Source organism: Trichomycterus rosablanca, chromosome 12 (assembly GCF_030014385.1).
Source record: "Trichomycterus rosablanca isolate fTriRos1 chromosome 12, fTriRos1.hap1, whole genome shotgun sequence".
Lineage (NCBI taxonomy): Eukaryota > Metazoa > Chordata > Actinopteri > Siluriformes > Trichomycteridae > Trichomycterus > Trichomycterus rosablanca.
Window position 1 is genome coordinate 2,943,736 of NC_085999.1, and position 20,195 is coordinate 2,963,930.

The following is a 20,195-nucleotide window of genomic DNA, read 5'->3' on the forward strand; positions in this document are numbered from 1 at the left end:
ATATTATTTTATTATTATTATATTATAATGTTTTACAATGTTTAATTCATTGTTATTATTATTATTATTATATTACAATGTTTTACAATGTTAAATTAATTGTTAGTTTTTTATTATTATTATTGTTATTATTATTATTATTATTATTATTTTATTATTATTATATTATAATGTTTTACAATGTTTAATTCATTGTTATTATTATTATTATTATATTACAATGTTTTTACCATGTTTAATTAATTGTTATTAATATTATTGTTATTATTTTATTATTTACATATTTATATTTTTCTGAAGATGAAACTGAAGCATAATTAATACAGTAAAGTTTAGTAACCGCTTTATCCTGATCAGGTTTGTAGTGGGCCCAGAGCCTACTCAAAAACACTGGGCACAAAGAAAGAATACAATGTGGACGGTTTATTAAAAGACATCACACTTTTACCCATTAATTCACACTTGTTTATTTGTTCCATGCATTCTAACTGTATGTTATTAAACTACAATGCTTGCTGAGTTTTCAACATGCAGCTCAGATTTAAAAGTGTGAAGTGCGCATGCGCATAGGACCAACTCCTGTCCAGTCAGAACGATGGCGACGGATAATGGAAGTAAAGAAGCTGCAGTGATTGGAAACACTGATTTAACTCCTTCTGAATCAGAAAGTGACGTTAAAAACATGGTAAACGTGCAGTTTATTACTCTGGCAGGACTGTTATTGTGTTCTTATAATGAGTGTAGTCGAGCTTTCTGTAGGGCTGGAATGAATGTGTTAGCTCAGGTGCGTTAGCCTAGCTGTGCAGCTAATTTAACTTAGTCTAGTAATTCAGTCACAACACTTATCATTAAACGATGTATAAAGTGACTATTGTGAAGATTGTTTACTAATTTAGGATTTAGTTTAACTCTGACAAACCCTTCAGTTATTATCTGTGCTGTCACAACATCGCCAGTAGCTACACAGTTAGCTAGCTAGTAAACAGCTTATTTTTTCTTGCGTCTAAAAACTACGTTTCATCTCATCAGCAGTTTTTAAATATTAATTAGGATTAATGTTTAACAATAATGCATTTAATCCTGACTTAATTACAGTTTATTTATTTATCCTTTGGTCACAGGGCGCGTCACGTGATCTGTCGTGGCTTTAAGGAAACTTTTATCACAGTGTTCCGCACACACATCCAGACTCATCATCACAACTTTACTATTAAATTTAATCTCTGAGATGGTCTTTGAATTAAAACATTAACATTAAAACCACTGTCCATGTTATCAGCTCCACTTATCATATAGAAGCACTTTGTAGTTCTACAAGTACTGACCGTAGTCCATCTGTTTTTCTGCATGCTTTTTTTTAACCTGCTTTCACCCTGTTCTTCAATGGTCAGGACCCCCACAGGACCACCACAGAGCAGGTATTATTTAGGTGGTGGATCATTCTCAGCACTGCAGTGACACGGACATGGTGGTGGTGTGTTAGTGTGTGTTGTGCTGGAGTCTTTAAATACCGTGTCCACTCACTGTCCACTCTATTAGACACTCCTACCTAGTCGGTCCACCTTGTAGATGTAAAGTCAGAGATGATCGCTCATCTGTTGCTGCTGTTTGAGTCGGTCATCTTCTAGACCTTCATCAGTGGTCACAGGACGCTGCCCACGGGGCGCTGTTGGGTGGATGTTTTAGGTTGGTGGACTATTCTCAGTCCGGCAGTGACAGTGAGGTGTTTAAAAACTCTGATCCACTCATACCAGCACGACACACACTAACACACCACCACCATGTCAGTGTCACTGCAGTGCTGAGAATCAAGGGGGCTAACAAAGCATGCAGAGAAACAGATGGACTACAGTCAGTAATTGTAGAACTACAAAGTGCTTCTATATGGTAAGTGGAGCTGATAAAATGGACAGTGAGTGTAGAAACGAAGAGGTGGTTTTAATGTTATGGCTGATCGGTGTAGTTCCTTGTCACTGTAGAAGTTACCTTACACTCACCCATTCATAGTTTAGTTCATTTAAATGTGTTAGGTGGTAAAACACACATGTAAACAGAAGTGCTTTAAACCCGGGTCTCCAGGACTGATGCTGTGCGACTCCCACACTACCTGCTTTTGTTTCAGTTTCATTAACACCCTGTGATTAACTTTCTTCATTAAATAAGGTTATTCAATACAACAAAATGTCACATGACAATCTAGGGTCTTGTGATGTTACCGGTAAATGCATCTAATAGTGTTTTTGGTAATTACTCACATTATACGTTAAGTGATGTAACCAAAGAGTTTAAAACATGATGTTAAAATCCTAATAAATAAAAATCTGGATAATGTTTTCTTTTTTTTATTTTCACTTTATGTTTTGCAGATGGTGGACAAGGAGGCGACTCTGTTAAAGAAAATGGAGATAACCGTAACCGAGGCGGAGAAAAGAACCGGAAAGAATGCAGTCAGCATGCAAGAAACCTACACGGTTTACCTTATTGAAACACGGTAAAATACAACATTCACCTACTTGTTTTTCTCCTTAGTATAAATATGGTTGTGCCCCAAACGTCCATAAACCACAAACCACCTCCTCCTCCACCATCTACCATATAGAAGCACTTTGTAGTTCTACAATTACTGACTGTAGTCCATCTGTTTCTCTACATACATTTTTACCCTGCTTTCACCCTGTTCTTCAATCGTCAGTACCCCCACAGAGCAGGTATTATTTAGGTGGTGGATCATTCTTTGGTGTGTTAGTGTGTGTTGTGCTGGTATGAGTGGATCAGACACAGCAGCGCTGCTGGAGTTTTTAAATACCGTGTTTACTCACTGTCCACTCTATTAGACACTCCTACCTTGTTGATCCACCTTGTAGATGTAAAGTCAGAGACGATCGCTCATCTATTGCTGCTGTTTGAGTCGCTCATCTTCTAGACCTTCATCAGTGGTCACAGGACGCCGCCCACGGGGCGCTGTTGGGTGGTGGACTATTCTCAGTCCAGCAGTTGCTGTGTCTGATCCACTCATACCAGCACAACATACACTAACACACCACCACCATGTCAGTGTCACTGCAGTGCTGAGAATGATCCACCACCTAAATAATACCTGCTCTGTGGGGGTCCTGACCATTGAAGAACAGCATGAAAGGGGGCTCTAGCATGTAGAGAAACAAAAGGTGAGTGTAGTGGACACAAGGAGGTGGTTTTAATGTTATGGCTGATCCGCTATCCAGGTTTGAATCTTAGCGCTGTTCTTACATCTAATACTGGTGTATCTGTAACTGTGTGTTTATCTGTAGCTGAACTGTTTTCTGTTATTAAATTACAGGTCAGTGGATGCTGCAGCTGAGGGTACCAGTCCTGCCCCCGACTCTCTGTGGAGACGCTACAGCGAGTTCGAGCTTCTTAGAAACTACTTACTGGTCACCTATCCTTTCGTAGTCGTTCCACCTTTGCCTGAGAAAAGGGTAAAGTGAAAGAAGGAGAACACACACACACACACACACACACACACACACACACACACACACACACACACACACACAGTTGTTTTTCAGACTGTGTTTGACTGTTTACTGTTGTTACAGGCTGAATTTGTGTGGCACAAGCTGTCGGCAGACAACATGGATCCAGACTTTGTCGAGAGGCGCAGAGTCGGCCTGGAGAACTTCCTGCTGCGGGTTGCTTCCCATCCTGTTCTGTCCAATGACAAGATCTTCTACTCCTTCCTGACTGAGGTGACAAAATCAGTTTGATCAGTTTATCATGGGATACGTTTTGACATTATCAACTGAGTGCATGATGGAAAAAAAAAAGTGTTGTTGTAGACTTTGCTCAACTGACACTTTATGGTTTCAGTCAGTGAGTCAGTCAGTCATTTATTACTTTTAAATTAATATATTTGACATTTATCCTGTTTAATATCAAACCAATCAGACTAACCCAGCATTTAGGACAGGTGCTCAAGCTGCTGTGTCGTGACACTCATATGTACTAGTAAAGATTGTGCGGAATCACTGTGACCTTATGTTCTTTTAATACACCGACCAGGCATAACATTATGACCACTGACAGGTGAAGTGAATAACACTGATTATCTCTTCATCACGGCACCTGTTAGTGGGGGGGATATATTACACAGCAGGTGAACATTTTATCCTCAAAGTTGATATTAGCAGCAGGAAGAATGGACGAGCGTGAGGATCTGAGCGAGTTTGACGAGGGCCAGATTGTGATGGCTAGACGACCGGGTCAGAGCGTCTCCAAACCTGCAGCTCTTGTGGGGAGTGTCCCGGTCTGCAGTGGTCAGTATCTATCAAAAGTGCTCCAAGGAAGGAACAGTGGTAAACCGGCGACAGGATCGTGGGCGACCAAGGCTCATTGATGCACGTGGGGAGCGAAGGCTGGCCCGTGTGGTCCGATCCAACTACTGTAGCTCATGCCGAAGTTCATGCTGGTTCTGATAGAAAGGTGTCAGAATACACAGTGCGTATGGGGCATCAACAGGGGGACCAACACAGTATTAGGAAGGTGGTCATAATGTTATGCCTAATCGGTGCGTGTGCTTTTGAGGTCTCTATGTTATTCATCAGTGTCAAACAGCATCCTCTTTGCCCCACAGGAACAGGGTTGGAAAGAAGTGGTGTTTGAGACTGGATTTCAGGCAAAGGTAATGTGTTTTATTGTGTGATTTGTCTTTTAAACACTTTAAAATACTTTAACTGTTTTGCTGGATCAGGTATGATTGAGTCATATCATTAAAATCCTGGCTGAAGAGGCTTTTTCGTGTGTGGGTGGATAAACGTGCATCATTACTGTATTGTAATTTTTTTTACCATGACTCTAAGTGTGAAAGCCTTAATGTGTCAGGACAGTTAAAGTGCTTCTGCAGTAAGAAAATGTTTGTCAGGTTACATAAGCAACCACTGGCGGCACGGTGGCTCAGGTCCTGGGTTCGATTCCCAGGTAGAGCGGTCCGGGTCCTTACTGTGTGGAGTTAGGCGGCACGGTGGCTCAGTGGGTAGCACAGTCGCCTCTCAGCAAGAAGGTCCTGGGTTCGATCCCCGGGTAGAACGGTCCGGGTCCTTTCTGTGTGGAGTTTGCATGTTCTCCCCGTGTCTGCATGGGATTCCTCCAGGAGCAACGGTTTCCTCCTACAGTCCAAAGACGTGCAAGTGAGGTGAACTGGAGATACTAAATTGTCCATGACTGGGTTTGACATTGAAATTGAACTGATAAATCTTGTGTAAACAGTAACTACCTGTCCTGTCATAAATGTAACCAAAAGTGTGTAAAACATGACGTTAAAACCCTAATAAATAATAAATAAATAAATATAAATAAGCCAATAAGTGCATCTTTTTTGTTTCTATTTTATTAGCTGTTCTGATTGCTGTTGTGTATCACAAACATTCACAAACACAAGTCCTAAATATTTAATTACATGTTTTAAACGATTGCAGGCAGATTCGAGGCTAAAGGCTCTGAGTGCTACATTCCGGGTGAAGAATACTGACAAGTAAGACATTTTATATGATTTGTACATCATCTTTAATCTGACTTTTATTTACTTTGATATTTACAGCATGCAGTATTGTATTTAAGCCACTTTCTCTTTCTCTGTCAGGAGGTTTGCAGACATGAAGCACTACGGAGACGAGCTCCAGAATGTTATATCGCAGCTGCTGCGTGTGCGTGCGGTGAGTAAGACCAACTGTTTAGTATTAAAACAGTAGTCAAGTTGTACAGTGGAGTTTGCAAACGTTGTTTTATTTGTTAAAGGGAGAGCGAAGGGTAATTGCGTGTTTCTTTATTTGTATTTTTCATTTATTTATATAATGTGGGATTTGTTTTACAATTTCATTTTAGATTTTTTTTTTATACAAAAAGGCAATGTGCAAAAGGTCATTAATTATTTAGATAAATAAAAGATAAGCACAAATACAGTATTTTATTTTAATTAAAGAAATAATAAAAGCAAACTGTCATAATTAGTCTTCAATTTCATTTTGTTTAAAAAGACGGGAACAAATCGCATCGTGAACCCAGTATTGTGAATTGTATTGCATCATGGGTAGTGTATTGTTACATCCCTAAAAATATATGACTCTGTACAGCACAAAATATAAAGTATTTACATGATGATATATACTGTATATACTGTATATATATATTAGAGATGTACCGATCGGGGTTTTTGGCACCGATTCCGATCTCCTTTCAGGGATATCGGCCGATTTCGATGGGGGGGGCGGTGTTGCAAATTTAGCAGTAAATAAAGTACATCAAACAATTATTTTTTTTACTCACAGGACACATATTTCATTAGTCTAACTGACCACACACACACACGCAGGTTTAATGTTATCCAGTTCAGTCTGAAAGAACCTTAAAAAGAGCCTCACAGTGAAGATAAACCGGAGCAGCGTGTGTGTGCGTGTGTGTGTGTGTGTGTGTGTGTGTGTGTATGTGTGTGTGTGTATGTGTGTGTGTTTGTGCCTTTAAGAGAAATGATCTGTTCACTGTATCGCTTAAAGTGATTCACGAGTCGGTTCATTTTATGCGCAGCGTAAGTTTCTCTTCTCGGTTATCTCTCCGTGTTTACTGTTATTAATTAAATGTCGTGGTTTTAAATAAACACCAGCTACTACAGAACATTCTGTGTGACTCTCTTACATTAAAAAGCTTCATTACACTGATATTACCACAGATCTGTAACCGAGTCAGACTCGTTCCGTCTAAGGAGCTAAAAGTTCAGCAGATGATCCTGAACTAACGAATTTGGTAATGAATAAACTTTTGCCTCTGATTGGCTCTGTAACGTTTTCTGTTCTCATCTACATCACAAGTAAGAACCGCTCACGATTTACCAAAGTGAACCAGGAGTTTATATAACGTGCTGATAGAATCGACTCAGATGTGACCGGGTTGAATTATCTTTTTAAAGTAAATATTACAATCAGCAAAATTACATCGTATGTTTGATGCACAACGTTAATGATGTTATTTTAGGTCATGAAGAGCTTTCACGATGGTTTCTGTACGATGGTTGATGAATGGTGATGTGATGGTTGGTGCTTCGTAGCTCAAAGTCTGGATCGATCCACTGAGCTGTTAAACTTAACATGATCTTTATATATCACACGATCGGATCGGCTACTTTTAGGAATATATATACATACATACATACATACATACAGAGTTTTAATATATATCGTGTTCTATTGGCTTAATTCTACGTTCATTCCTGTTCAGAAACAAACAGTGCAGACCCCCTTACACTATTTTACCAGATTTGTAAAGTATTAGTAAATTTGACTGTGTTAAAATCTGTGCTTACAAATAAACTGAAACTCTTCACACAGAGAGTGGCCGACCGACTGTACGGTGTCTACAAAGTACATGGAAATTATGGACGGGTCTTCAGGTGGGATTTCTTACACAAACAAATTACCCAATTACAGATTCTTCTTTTTTTTTGCATCTTATGGATTGTCCCAACATTTTTAAAGCTTTTAGCGCTTTGTGGCATAATAATAAATGAAGCCGACAGTAAAGTTATTGTTTTGTTGTTCGTAGCGAGTGGAGTGCCATCGAGAAAGAAATGGGAGACGGACTGCAGAGCGCAGGACATCACATGGACGCGTGAGTTTATGTTTCACCCACTGCTTTCCATCTCAATATGGGGTTGCTGCCACTTTTATGACCCATTCTCATGCAGCCTTTAAAGGATTAAAGCAGGCCTGTGTTTTCATGTGTTCCCTCAAACACCACATGCCTTCCCCCCCACTTTTTTGGAGTTCGTAGCAGCCTATCCGGTTACCCTCAGCTTTGAGGGAGCTGAAATCTGAAGGTGCTGCATGATGCCCTGGCGTGCGCTGATCTAAATCTTTCTACAGACCTGCAGAACATGAGTGCAGTTCTTTAGAAGTCCTCTCGAAACGTGTCTGCAGACAGAAGTCTGCAGCTTTATTACCACTTCCTTGAGATGTTAGAACATCATAATTGACCCCCTTGTGTCCATGTCACTCACATATCCGCGACTCACAGCCGAGGTACCGTTTTTTTAAATTTTATGGATTCCAACTTCACTCAGCTGCAGGGTCAGAGGTCACCCAGACCTCATCGTGGTATTGCAGAGCGCTGGCAGCTGCCGGTCGGACTCTGCCGAGAGGAAGACGGCCGGTCAGTCATAAGGCTGCTGTCGGCGGCGCTCTGTATGTCGTGTTTCTGCCATTACACCCCCAAACCCCAAAATTAATTCTGAGAATGCTGGCAGTAGGGCTTCGGATATCGGAAGGAAAAAAACGTGTAATCCGATCCGATACTACTGCTTAATGTAAATAACACTTACTGTAAATAACACTTAATGTAAATAACACTGTAAATAAGGCCATTGTTTGTGTGTAAAACAAATAAACACACGAAGATACGTTTCAACCGAGTGCCGTTTATTGCCAGCTTGCATCTCGATGACATCATTAACATGTGCCACTGATCTACAAGTCATCCGCAACACTGATCTGCTTCAACTTTTAGCATTCTAAAACACTGTTTAAACACAATAAAAATCGCTTGTAAATAAATGATAAATCGCTCACCTGAGATAAAGAAAACCTATCTTGTCCCGGCTTGGAAATCTCTCACATCCTCAACCATTAATCCATTAGTGTTATGAAATAAAACAAACTACACCGTTTCCCATTAAGCCACAGACGTCCTCTTCAAAATCCAGCAGGTTTTTTAATAAGCGCGCTTTGCTTTTTAATAATCTAAAAACGTGACAGAACTTTAACGGAAATTATAAAACGGATAGTTCCGGTCCTAAAATCTGATTGGCTGAGCCGCGTTCGAAGCCGTTGTAAAATCCCCGATAAACTCACACCTAGGACCACCTCACATCATTCCATATTAATACGCCACTGAATAGAGAAAGTTAATGTTATTTTCGCCCTCATGTTGCCTAGCAACACTGTTAATCGAACTATTTTGCGTCGCGGAAGAATGCTTTATTGTAAGTTTATACACAATAAATACATTTATGAATTAAACATTGTTGTACTTATTATATTTTATGTTGACCGCCGTTTTATAAAAGCAATAAGCCACTCGAGACCGTGCGTTACTGTTACGATTTTAGCACCGGGAAAGAAGTTTTAAAAACGTCATCCCCGTGCTAAAATCACAGTAATGCACGGCCTCTCGTGGCTTATTGCTTTAATCTCAACCAAAGAATAAATTGTCAATTCTAATTGGTCCATCGCGTTTAATTGACATCCACATCTTCCAATTGTAGACACTTTTGTTAAATAAGCCAAAAATGCTGCTAAATGTTGTGTGTGTAAAAGTGAAAATAAAAACAGCAGTTGTGTATAAGATAGATAGATAGATAGATAGATGGATAGATGGATAGATGGATAGATAGATAGATAGATAGATAGATAGATAGATTTAACTTTGTCATTGCTCAGTACAGGTACAAGGCAACGAAATGTAGTTCGCATCTACCAGAAGTGCAAATAGTAGCATTGTGCAAAGAAAACAGAGAATATTAGTAACATATACCTATGATTAATATGAATATAAGATTATACTATAGCTATTTACATATATGAAATTATATCTATGTACGTAGTACTATATACATAATAGCACTAATAACAATAAGCATATTAATAAAAAAATTAATATGTATTATAATAATAACAGTAATAATAATAATAAAGATTAGTTAGGTATATATTAGTAATAACAGTACTAGTAATAAAGGATGAGTAAATAGTATCTATACAGCTGTAACTATAACTATGGTGGATGGTGAAAAGAAAAGCTATAACTATACATATACAGTATATGTATGTATAAGTGTGATGTTGTAGCTTCTGTATTTATTCCTTTGGAATATTAGTTTCACAGTCTGAGCATCGTTATTTAGATAGCTAGTTTAACCATGGTGCATTGAGACGTGTATTATTACTGCTTAGTAGTTTAAGAGGAGTGACGTATCGGATTATAACAGTATCCACAGTATATTTAAAAGATAATACAATCGAGACAGCAGGCCACATTTCACGTCAGTCTTTAAATTACACTCATACATTGAATGATAGAATAAATTGAAGCTACAATCCCCGTCAAAACCAGTCTAAATACCCTTCTTTTCCAGCTGGCTTTTGGGTGACCCAGAACTGTGCCACATGTATAGCATTTTCATGTTTGTAATGTGTATTCTTATTTGTATTTTTGTTCTTTATTTTTATTGTACAGTGCCCTTGGGTGTCATGAAAGGCGCATTTCAAATAAAATATTATTATTATTATAATACACAGCAGCAGCTACCTAGCTAACCTAGAACATCCAGCGATGGTGCGAGGCTTCAGACAAAATTTCCATCCGTGTTTTGACAGAAATATCTTCTCTGTACAGGTATGCTGCTTCAGTTGATGACATACTGGAGGAGGAAGAGCACTACGCTGACCAGCTTAAGGAATACCTTTTCTACACCGAATCTCTAAGGTATAATCACCAAACTATAATTATATATGTTAAAATCACCTTAAATTCTAAATAATAAGTAGGTAGAAGGTTGGAACAACAGAAGCGTTGGTGTTACACAGCTACATTTTACTCTCTTTACCAGTCTGTGCAGGGCGGCACGGTGGCTCAATGGGTAGCACTGTCGCCTCACAGCAACAAGGTCCTGGGTTCGATCCCCAGGTGGGGCGGTCTGGGTCCTCTCTGTGAGGAGTTTGCATGTTCTCCCCGTGTCTGCGTGGGTTTACTCCGGGAGCTCCGGTTTCCTCCCACAGTCCAAAAACAAGCAGTCAGGTTAATTGCCAGGGTGTTACTGTGTGCCTTGCTCCCGTTGAAAAGCTGGGATAGGCTCCCAGGCTAATATAATTATTAAGATACAAGTAGTATGTTGTAAAAACTGAGTAAATGATGTCCTGTGACAGTCGGTTCAAGTCAATTTTATCTGTATAGCGCTTTTTACAGTGAACATTGTCTCATAGAATCCAGGACCTACAGACCAAAAACCCCAGTCGAGCAAGCCGAGGGCAACAGTGGCAAGGCAAAACTGCCTTAAATTTACAGGAAGAAACCTTGATAGGAACCAGACTCAGCAGGGACCCCCATCCTCTTCGGGTGGCCTGGAGGATAATTTGAATAAATAGGATTTACACAAATCATACAAACACAGAATTAAATTAAACTACATGTTATAACTAGCAAAAAATAATTGGATTTCTTCATTATTTGTTCATTTGGCTCAAACAAGCCAGGTTCCCATCACATCTAGCAGGAGCAGCATTGTTGGCACTGCAGTCTCGACTTGCCGTGTTTAACCAAATGTCAAATGTTTTAAGTACTATAGGTGACATGTTTTTATAAATTGGGTTTTTTTTATGGATCCTGGTTTATTCTTTTAAATAAGATAAATAAGAAACTCAGAATTTGGCATATTTATGGCTCAGACATATTGGTCTAAGAGTGAAAGCACCATCAAGGATCAGCTGCTATAAATGCACATAATCAGAATGCGTTTTCAAGATGGCCAGAGAAACAGACCTTGGATAAGCATCAAGTCTTTCAAACACAGAGTAAAGCCTAGCGTCATGCTCTTCAAAGCCCAAGTGAAAAAACAAGCAGGGGCGCTCAGCGCTGCCCTTGAAGACTGTACACCCTCCAGTGTTTAGTTTCAGCTCCAGATGTGTTGGATTAGGGCTGTAAGTAAACACGAGAAGACGAAGATCTCATCAGAGCTGGTCTGTGTGGGTTTGGAGATTCGGAATCCTGCACCACAAATCCTTTAACGTTAATCATGTCGAATTTACATCTGAAAGCTCAGTTACGCAGCTTTTATAATGGGGCTACATTGTTTTGTTCCACTTTGGCTAAAGGATTTGATGTGTGGCTAATAGTCTAGAATTTTATTTATTTTTTCAACAATTGATTTATGCTGGTCAGGGTTGCGGCGGGTCCTGCTCTGGTTGCAACACTGGGTGCAGGGCAGGAATAACCTAGATAGTGTCCCAATCCATCGCAGGGCTTCAACCACCCGCTTCCCTCAGACATGGCCAGTCGTGTCTGTGTAGACCCCCTGCCGACTGATATCACTGATATCACTGCTAATGCCAAGTTCACACTACACGACTGGATCTCTTGTGATCGGGAGTCTTTCAAGTCGGTGTGTATTTCACACTACACGACTGATCGGCGATAGGGGGTCACACACTACACCATCTATCACCAACTGGAATCGCAGGCGAGCTTCTCTGCTCTCCCAAACTACGTTCTGTCACGAAAACACACGCGAGAAGTGACGAGGGGTTTAACGATACCACGTCCAAAAATGCACGTCAACAAGTAGCGAGCGATCAAAGTTTGTGCGCTGATGTGCAGCGTAAAATCAAAGAGAAAAAATAAATGAATCTGAGTGGATTTGGCTACGTGACCAGCAGGGATTGTTCTATAGTGAGTTGGGGGTTAATAAATATTTTTTTGCAATGCAGCGTGGGTGTTTTGTAGAGAACGATCAGGTCAGAAATACTGTAAAACTTGTGTGTGTGCTGATGTATTCTGATATAAACTATATTACGCCCCTGTCCCACCTTTTTACAACGTTTCCCCTCACCCCGTATCTTGCGTTCTCATTGGCTGTTCGACACTGCACTCATTGCCGGTCGGGCGACTCAGATCCAGATATTCGACATGCTAGAAATCTCTCACTCGGCGAGCCGCTCGGATCGAGTTGTTGAGTAGTTCACACAGCGATCGAGAGCCGAGTTTCGATCGCCGAGCGAACGCCGAGTTGCTCCTGATCCGGTGCGCTGACATAACAGACAACCCATGCGACCACGTTTTATTGTATATTATAAAATAATCTAATCTATCCCTGAGTATAAGTTGTTTATCTGTATATTGTTTGTTTTTCCCTCTCTGGTCTCTACAGGGCAGTGTGCAGAAAGCACGAGCTTAGCCAGTATGAACTGGAGATGGCTGCTCTGGATCTGGCATCCAAAAAACAGCAGCGGGAAGAGTTGGCTACCGGGGTGAGTCTCCATTTATGTCCAGAAATGATCTCAGTGCTGGTGGGCTAACGCGTTAGACCGCTGTGCCACCCAGGAACCCAAGTTCCCCTGTTTTTATGTAAAACATTCAGGAATTGCTTTGTTCTGTTTATTTTTGCATTTTTTTTGCATTTTGCATTTACGTTTTAAGGTTTGTGTTTAGCGATTTAACATTTTTTATTCACATAGCGTATGAAACATGCTTGATAAAGGTTTGATAAACTAATCCCTCACCCATGTGGTTATATCAGCTAGTGTTGAGTGGAGGTTCTTGATGCGGCGCCGTCTGAGGGATGGAAGATCACGAGCGTTCAGGTTAAGCTTGCGCCCTTGGCCTTTACGCACTGAAATTCCTCCTGATTCCTTGAATGGTTTAATGATATTCTGCTCTGTAGAGGGAGAACATGCAAATCCCTTCCAATCTTTCTTTGAGGTTCATTGTTTTTAAACATTTCAATCATTTTCTCACACATTTGTGGACAAACTGGATCCTCTGATCATCTTTACTCATCAGAGACTCTGAAGCCTTTCCTGGATGCTGCTTTTGTACCAAACCATGACCTGTTTGGAATCACATCATTATTTAGTTTTTTCACCTCATTACTAGCCCTAAATTGCCCCCGTCCCTACTTTTTTGGAATGTGTTGCAGGCCTGAATTGCAGATGTTTATTAATAAATGAAATGAAGTTGAGCAGATAAAACATGAAATATCTTGGGTTAAAACTGTCTGCAATCAAATTAAAGTCAAAGTAAATGTAATACTGTCCCAACTTTTTATGATTTGGGGTTGTACAATATAAGGCATCTTAGCAATCATACGGTAATTAAGTTAGTGTAACAGACTTCTCTGTGGTGTAGTGTGCTGACAATCTTTGATGTATGTTGTTTAGCTATTGAGTGCATTTTGGCCCTTTTGGGAATTCCATAGTCCATGTAAAAGTGTGCTTCTCTACACACGTGATCATCTCTGTGTAGTCTGTGCTGCGATAGTTTGTCTATGTACAGTTTATTTCTTTCTTTATAAACTCTATTAGCAAACTTTAAAGACGCTCCGTTACCCTAGAAATCGGTTAGACAAAATGTCCGAGACGTTGAAGTCTAAAGCAGCTAAAAACACGACTCGAGTAACTGAGTTTGGAAAACTAACAACCGATTCTGTGGACGCAGAAGGGGGGTGTCAAAACACGGACAAGTATTTCCATCTTTCAACTATTAAGGTAGCTGTGCTGTGTATTATAGCTTCCATTTATTCTATTATTCAGTTTATGAGTGTAATTTCATTGCTGCTGTGAAATGTGGCTCTTTTTCTTTGAAATCCTGTGAAATCTGTGATTTTTGAAAAACGAGGTCCATGAAATCAAGCACTTTAATGGTAAACATTTGACAAATCTACAGTTTTAATGCAAAAGCAGCGCAATGACGGGACAAAAGTTTACCAAGGTCGAATTTATTTATCATTAAAAATTCTGTAAATAGTATTTTTATAAACAAAACGGATGCATCACGCTACCTAACACTTGATCAGAGAACATTGCAAGGGTCTTGTACTATGTATGCTGTATTATGTAACCCTGATGAATTCTTTCCCTTTAATCCATCACAGACAGTTCGGACCTTCTCTCTGAAGGGTATGACTAGTAAGCTGTTCGGCCAGGAGACTCCGGAGCAGAGGGAGGCTAAGCTGAAAACTCTGGAGACCCAGATTGAGGAGGGAGAGGAGATTGTGAAGGAGAGAAATGCAGAGTGCGAGTAAGCTTCCCCCTCTTTTCCCATGTCTCTTTTAATACCTAAAATATGAGAGGAATTACAGTACAAGTTCTCCCATGCTCTCATCTTCAGCATCCCGCTTTATTAAAACTCCTGTAAACCTCATGTTTTTGTAGTTTATAAAGTCATTTTGGATATTACATAAAATTTCCAGCAGTTTGAAAGCTGGGAAAGGTCCGAGTATGAATTGCTGTGATTGTGGTAGTACTGGGAGCAAACCTGAAATCAGCTTTACATTTAATTCTCTGTGGGTAGTACCGTCACCTCACGATTAGAAGGTCCTGGGTTCGATTCCCAGATGAAGCGATCCGGGTCCTTTTTGTGTGGAGTTTGTGTGGGTTTCCTCCGAGAGCTCCGGTTTCCTCCCACAGTCCAAAGACATGCAAGCGAGGTCAAACTGGAGATACAAAAATTGTCCATGACTGTGTTTGACATTAAAGACTTGAACTGATTACCTGTCATGTCATACATAATGTTAAAATCCTAATAAATGAATAAATTCAGAAATTAGACTGAGTTGAAATGAACCTGTGTTTGTGTGTAGGGAGTTTGTGCAGAACGCTTGGCTGGACATCGAGAGATTTAAAGAGCAGAAGGAGCGGGACCTCAGGGAAGCGCTCATCAGTTACGCCATCATGCAGATCAGCATGTGTAAAAAGGTGACCGTCTTATTTTATTTCACATACTAGTGGATCTTAACTGGTCTTGCCTTAGGACCCACACTTGCCCTTTAACCCAAACCCAGATTCTGAGCTCTTGGGTTTGAATTCCGGCTCTGCTACCGGTCGGCTGGGCGCCCTCTAGCAGGCACAACTGAGCATGGCTCTCCCTATGCAAATCCACCTTATGTATGTGAATATAGAAGCACTTTGTAGTTCTACAATTACTGACTGTAGTCCATCTGTTTCTCTGCATACTTTTTTAACCTGCTTTCACCCTGTTCTTCAATGGTCAGGTCCACCACAGAGCAGGTATTATTTAGGTGGTGGATGATTCTCAGCACTGCAGTGACACTGACACGGTGCTGGTGTGTTAGTGTGTGTTGTGCTGGTATGAGTGGATCAGACACAGCAGCGCTGCTGAAGTTTTTAAGCACCTCACTGTCACTGCTGGACTGAGAATAGTCCACAGCCAAAAACATCCCGTGGGCAGCGCCCTGTGACCACTGATGAAGGTCTAGAAGATGACCGACTCAAACAGCAGCAATAGATGAGCAATCGTCTCTGACTTTACGTCTACAAGGTGGACCGACTAGGTAGGAGCGTCTGATAGAGTGGACAGTGAGTGGACACGGTCTGATCCACTCATACCAGCACAACACACACTAACACACCACCACCATGTCAGTGTCACTGCAGTGCTGAGAATCATCCACCACCTAAATAATACCTGCTCTGTGGTGGTCCTGAACATTGAAGAACAGGGTGAAAGCAGGTAAAAAAAAAAAAGTAGAACTACAAAGTGCTTCTATATGGTAAGTGGAGCTGATAAAATGGACAGTGAGTGTAGAAACAAGGAGGTGGTTTTAATGTTATGGCCGATCGGTGTAGACTGATACAAGGCAAACAATATATAAATATTCTTGTTAACCAGATACAGACAAAGTAAGGACAAACTAACCTTGTCTTAGTAAACTCTTAAAGCCCTACAAGCTTCCTTGGTGTACATGCTTTAAAATCACCGGAACTAATAACATCATGATGTTTATTACGTGATTGGCCAGCATATATTTGTATAGATTTAAATGGTTCCAAACTATGTAAGCAAAATTTGCCCCATATGAATGAACTCGACGTACTCGAACATTAAACATTATGTGCTTATGTCTGAAAACATCTGCGCTTGTTTATCCAAGTTTATTCTTTCATTTTTTTGCCCATCTGCTTTACATGCACTAAATGATTTTTCTTCATAGCTTATAAAAATAACAATGAACGTTCGGTCCTGTTTTGGCTTCCAGTTTGGTTGTAATGGTGTGATTGGAAACAGTATAATTCTTTAGGTCTGTAAGTCAGTGTATCCAGAGCGTCTACGAATGACAGCGGTTAAATCTTCTAATCTAATCAGAAAGCATCGTGTTCGTTTCTGCCTGTAGGGAATTCAAGTGTGGAACAATGCTAAAGAGTGCTTCAGCAAGATGTAAGCCGTGCCTGCAGCCAGAACCCGAGCGCATCGGCCACACAGCTGTACAAACGTCTCTGGGTGAGAGTGCTGATAGAGGGTCCGTTTTTACCTTCCCTTTCCCAATGAATACGAGTAAATGTACCAAAGTGATCCAAAGTCAGCATTCTTGTGTGATGTGTGATGTGTACGAGCCCTATTTTAGGGGTGTTGAATGCGGTGTTGCCACTAAAGCCAAATTCCAGACTCACCCCGGGACCTGAAGTCTCAATTTTTTCTTATTTTCTTACACATGAGCTAAATAATAACAGTCAAGAGATTAAAACAGAGTGGAACATGTAGATATTTATATTTTTATTTTCAGGCATGTTCACTGGTTCGGATTAGATTAAAGGTTTAATACTAAACTTCCAGCCATTAAATATCTTGAAGTTTTGGGAATTTAAGTGGGTATAATGAATTTTATTATTGTTTTTTGATGTACTTTATATGTTTTTGCTGAAATTGTAGTAACATTAGAATGTTGTTAAGTTCTAATTATGCCTTTTCATGCTGAAATCATTCCTTTTTGTATGTTTTTTAATAAATAAAACAACAATACTTTGTAAAATTTGAGGGACCTTCAAACAGTTTCTGCACTTTTATATTGTGGTTATAAGCGGTGAGGGTGCAGTAGGAGGAGTAATCGGGCGTGTCTGAGAGACACTTATTGTCCAGATTTAGCTCCATCTGACTTCCACCTATAAAAAGCTCAAAGAAGCTTTATATATATATATATATATATATATATATATATATATACCCCGATATTTTGTATTCAAGGTGGGTATATTGCTGCTCACGCCTCCTCCAGCCCTTGCGCAGCCCTTAACGAAACCTTTATCCGCCAATCAGAGTCCTTACATAGCGTTTGAAGACCCCGCCCACATATTGCGGTCATCCCTCCCTGCAGGCACTGCCGATTATGCCTGCTAGATGGCGCCCAGTCGACCGGCGGCAACGCCGAGGAGTTCAGAATCTCGGTGCTGGTGTGCTAGCGGAATATCCCGCTGCTCCACCTGGGCGCCACTAAGAAGCTTCAAGGGGAAGAAGATTTTCATGTGATGATGATGTGAAAGCAGCGCTGCATCACTGGCTGCATCATTAGCATTAAAAAGTTGATACGACGCTGGAAAAAATGCATCGGAAGGTGACGATGTAGAAAAGTGATGGAGTTTGTTTTTGAAATTCTTAATGAATAGAGTTTAAAAATGTGCAGGAACTGTTTGAAGAACCTTCGTAATTGCTTTTAAACAGAATCCAGTAATCTATTGGTTGTAACACTACTTTCCTTCAGAGCTGTAATGCGGGAGCATTCCTTTAGACCAATTTATTAAACTGTATGAAGGTTTAACGTTGCATCGTATCACGTGTAACAGTCGACCAGAACGGGGTTAAATTCCCCTTTAGAACTTAAACAAGCGGGCTTATTGATGTTTATTATATGAGGTCATGTGGCCAGGAGTTGAAATATTAGCCCTGCTATTTATCCAAACATTCTGTTGCACATCACCAGCACTGCCTGCAATCTGCCCTGTAAAATGCAAACTGTTTATAACCACTGACCCGCTCTCCTTTTTACGCTTCAATTAAGTGCACATTTATACGTCCTCTGCTCATGCCTTATTCAGGTTGTAATGTTGTATGTTTTCCTTCGTGGCTGCAGCCTTCACTATGAAAGCCAGATTTGCCGTTTGGGATGATGTGTGGGTGGGTCAGTGTTTTGATATAAATCTGGCTGCAGGAACAGGAAGGTCACACAGGAAAAGGAGGATATAATAATTTTCTCATTTAACAGTTGTGTGTATGACCGAGCCTGAATCTCACTTCATGTCGGAACAGTTATGAGATGACTTTTCACTACAGACATGCGAACCAACTGTACATTTGCTGTTCAAAATGTATGGTGCATACACTAATAAACTGGAGCTTTCTGATGTGTGTGTCACATTGTTTTATAATGATTCTTAAGATTTAAAACTCTTATTTACAATATAAATGTCAAACAGAACATGTTTAATTAAGTGCTAAGTGAGTTGTGGATTTTAGTTGCAGAAATTACTGGTTTGAAACCTGGTGTAATTGCTGCGTAAATACCCTGTTGGCTCATGTAAACAAAAGCTGAAACCTTACTGGTTAACAAGCATATTAAGCTGGCCGCTCAGGTGGCGCCGCGGTAAAAACACACGCTGGAACCATGTATCGAATCTCAGCTCTGCCTGCCGTCTAAGGCTGGGAAGCCACATGAACAACGATTGGCCTGTTGTTCAGATATGGGTGGGACTAAGCCGGATAGGGTCTCTCTCTCACAACTGGTGCAATTACGACCTCTGCTGGCTGATTGATGGCGCCTGCACAGAGATGAGAAAAGAGTGCGGTCAGGGTGTGTCTCTTCGTACACAACGCTGAGATGCACTGCACTCGTCAAAGTGTAGGTGATAAGATGCATACAGCTGCTGCCCACTTGTCAGAGGGGGCGTGGGTTAGCTTCGTTCTCCTCAATCAGAGCAGGGATCGGCATATATATGGATATATATATAAACAAGCATATTAAGCTAAGTAATATGATACATAAGCAAAGTCAGGCAGCATTAAAATCAACTGTTCAAATGGAAAAGTTTTCCTGACGTGATCTGCTTTGAATCTGTTAAATATTGTTACTGAAGAGACGTCTGTGAAAATTTTACCACAGCATTAAGTTGGGCTTAAAAAATGCTAATAAATTTATTACTTCCTTAATGGGGTGAGACTAGTATTCAACCATGTTTGGATTTGTTATTTATTATACTGTATATATGTATAATAAATAAATATTTAATCACTAAAGACTCAGTCTTTGCAAGAAAAGATGGATCATGATTCACCACTTTGTGCCAAACTATGTGATAAAATTGTCAATCAGTTCCAAAAGAACGCACGGTTGCAAATAATTTTAATAAGTTTAATAATAAGTTTTTCACCATCTACTGTACATAACAGTGCAAAAAGCTTAAAGGAAGCCGGAGAAATCTCAGTGGAATCCACTGTTAAATGTGCATGATCAAGGTTTAGTAAGCAGAAGATTGCTGGTTCAAACCCTGCCACTGTTGGGCCCTTGAGTAAAAATATTACTTTAAAAGTTACAACATTTTGAAACATTCCAAAATAAGCAGGTGAGGGGCCAAACAGACATAAAAAGAACATTCCTCACCTCAAGATCGCAAATA

The 20,195-nt window shown here is 40.1% G+C and overlaps 1 protein-coding gene across 1 annotated transcript; it reads left to right on the forward strand.

Moving 5' to 3' along the window:
- The first annotated feature begins 592 nt into the window (after positions 1 to 592).
- On the forward strand, positions 593 to 18,926 carry snx4 (sorting nexin 4). The gene is made up of 14 exons (XM_063006425.1): positions 593 to 685; positions 2,367 to 2,491; positions 3,320 to 3,458; positions 3,579 to 3,728; positions 4,613 to 4,660; positions 5,454 to 5,509; positions 5,618 to 5,690; positions 7,356 to 7,417; positions 7,570 to 7,635; positions 10,417 to 10,506; positions 12,944 to 13,043; positions 14,666 to 14,811; positions 15,374 to 15,488; positions 16,925 to 18,926. Exons 1-14 carry the CDS (start codon positions 596 to 598, stop codon positions 16,970 to 16,972), a joined length of 1,308 nt encoding a protein of 435 aa, XP_062862495.1. The 5' UTR covers positions 593 to 595; the 3' UTR covers positions 16,973 to 18,926.
- The last annotated feature ends 1,269 nt before the right edge of the window (positions 18,927 to 20,195 follow it).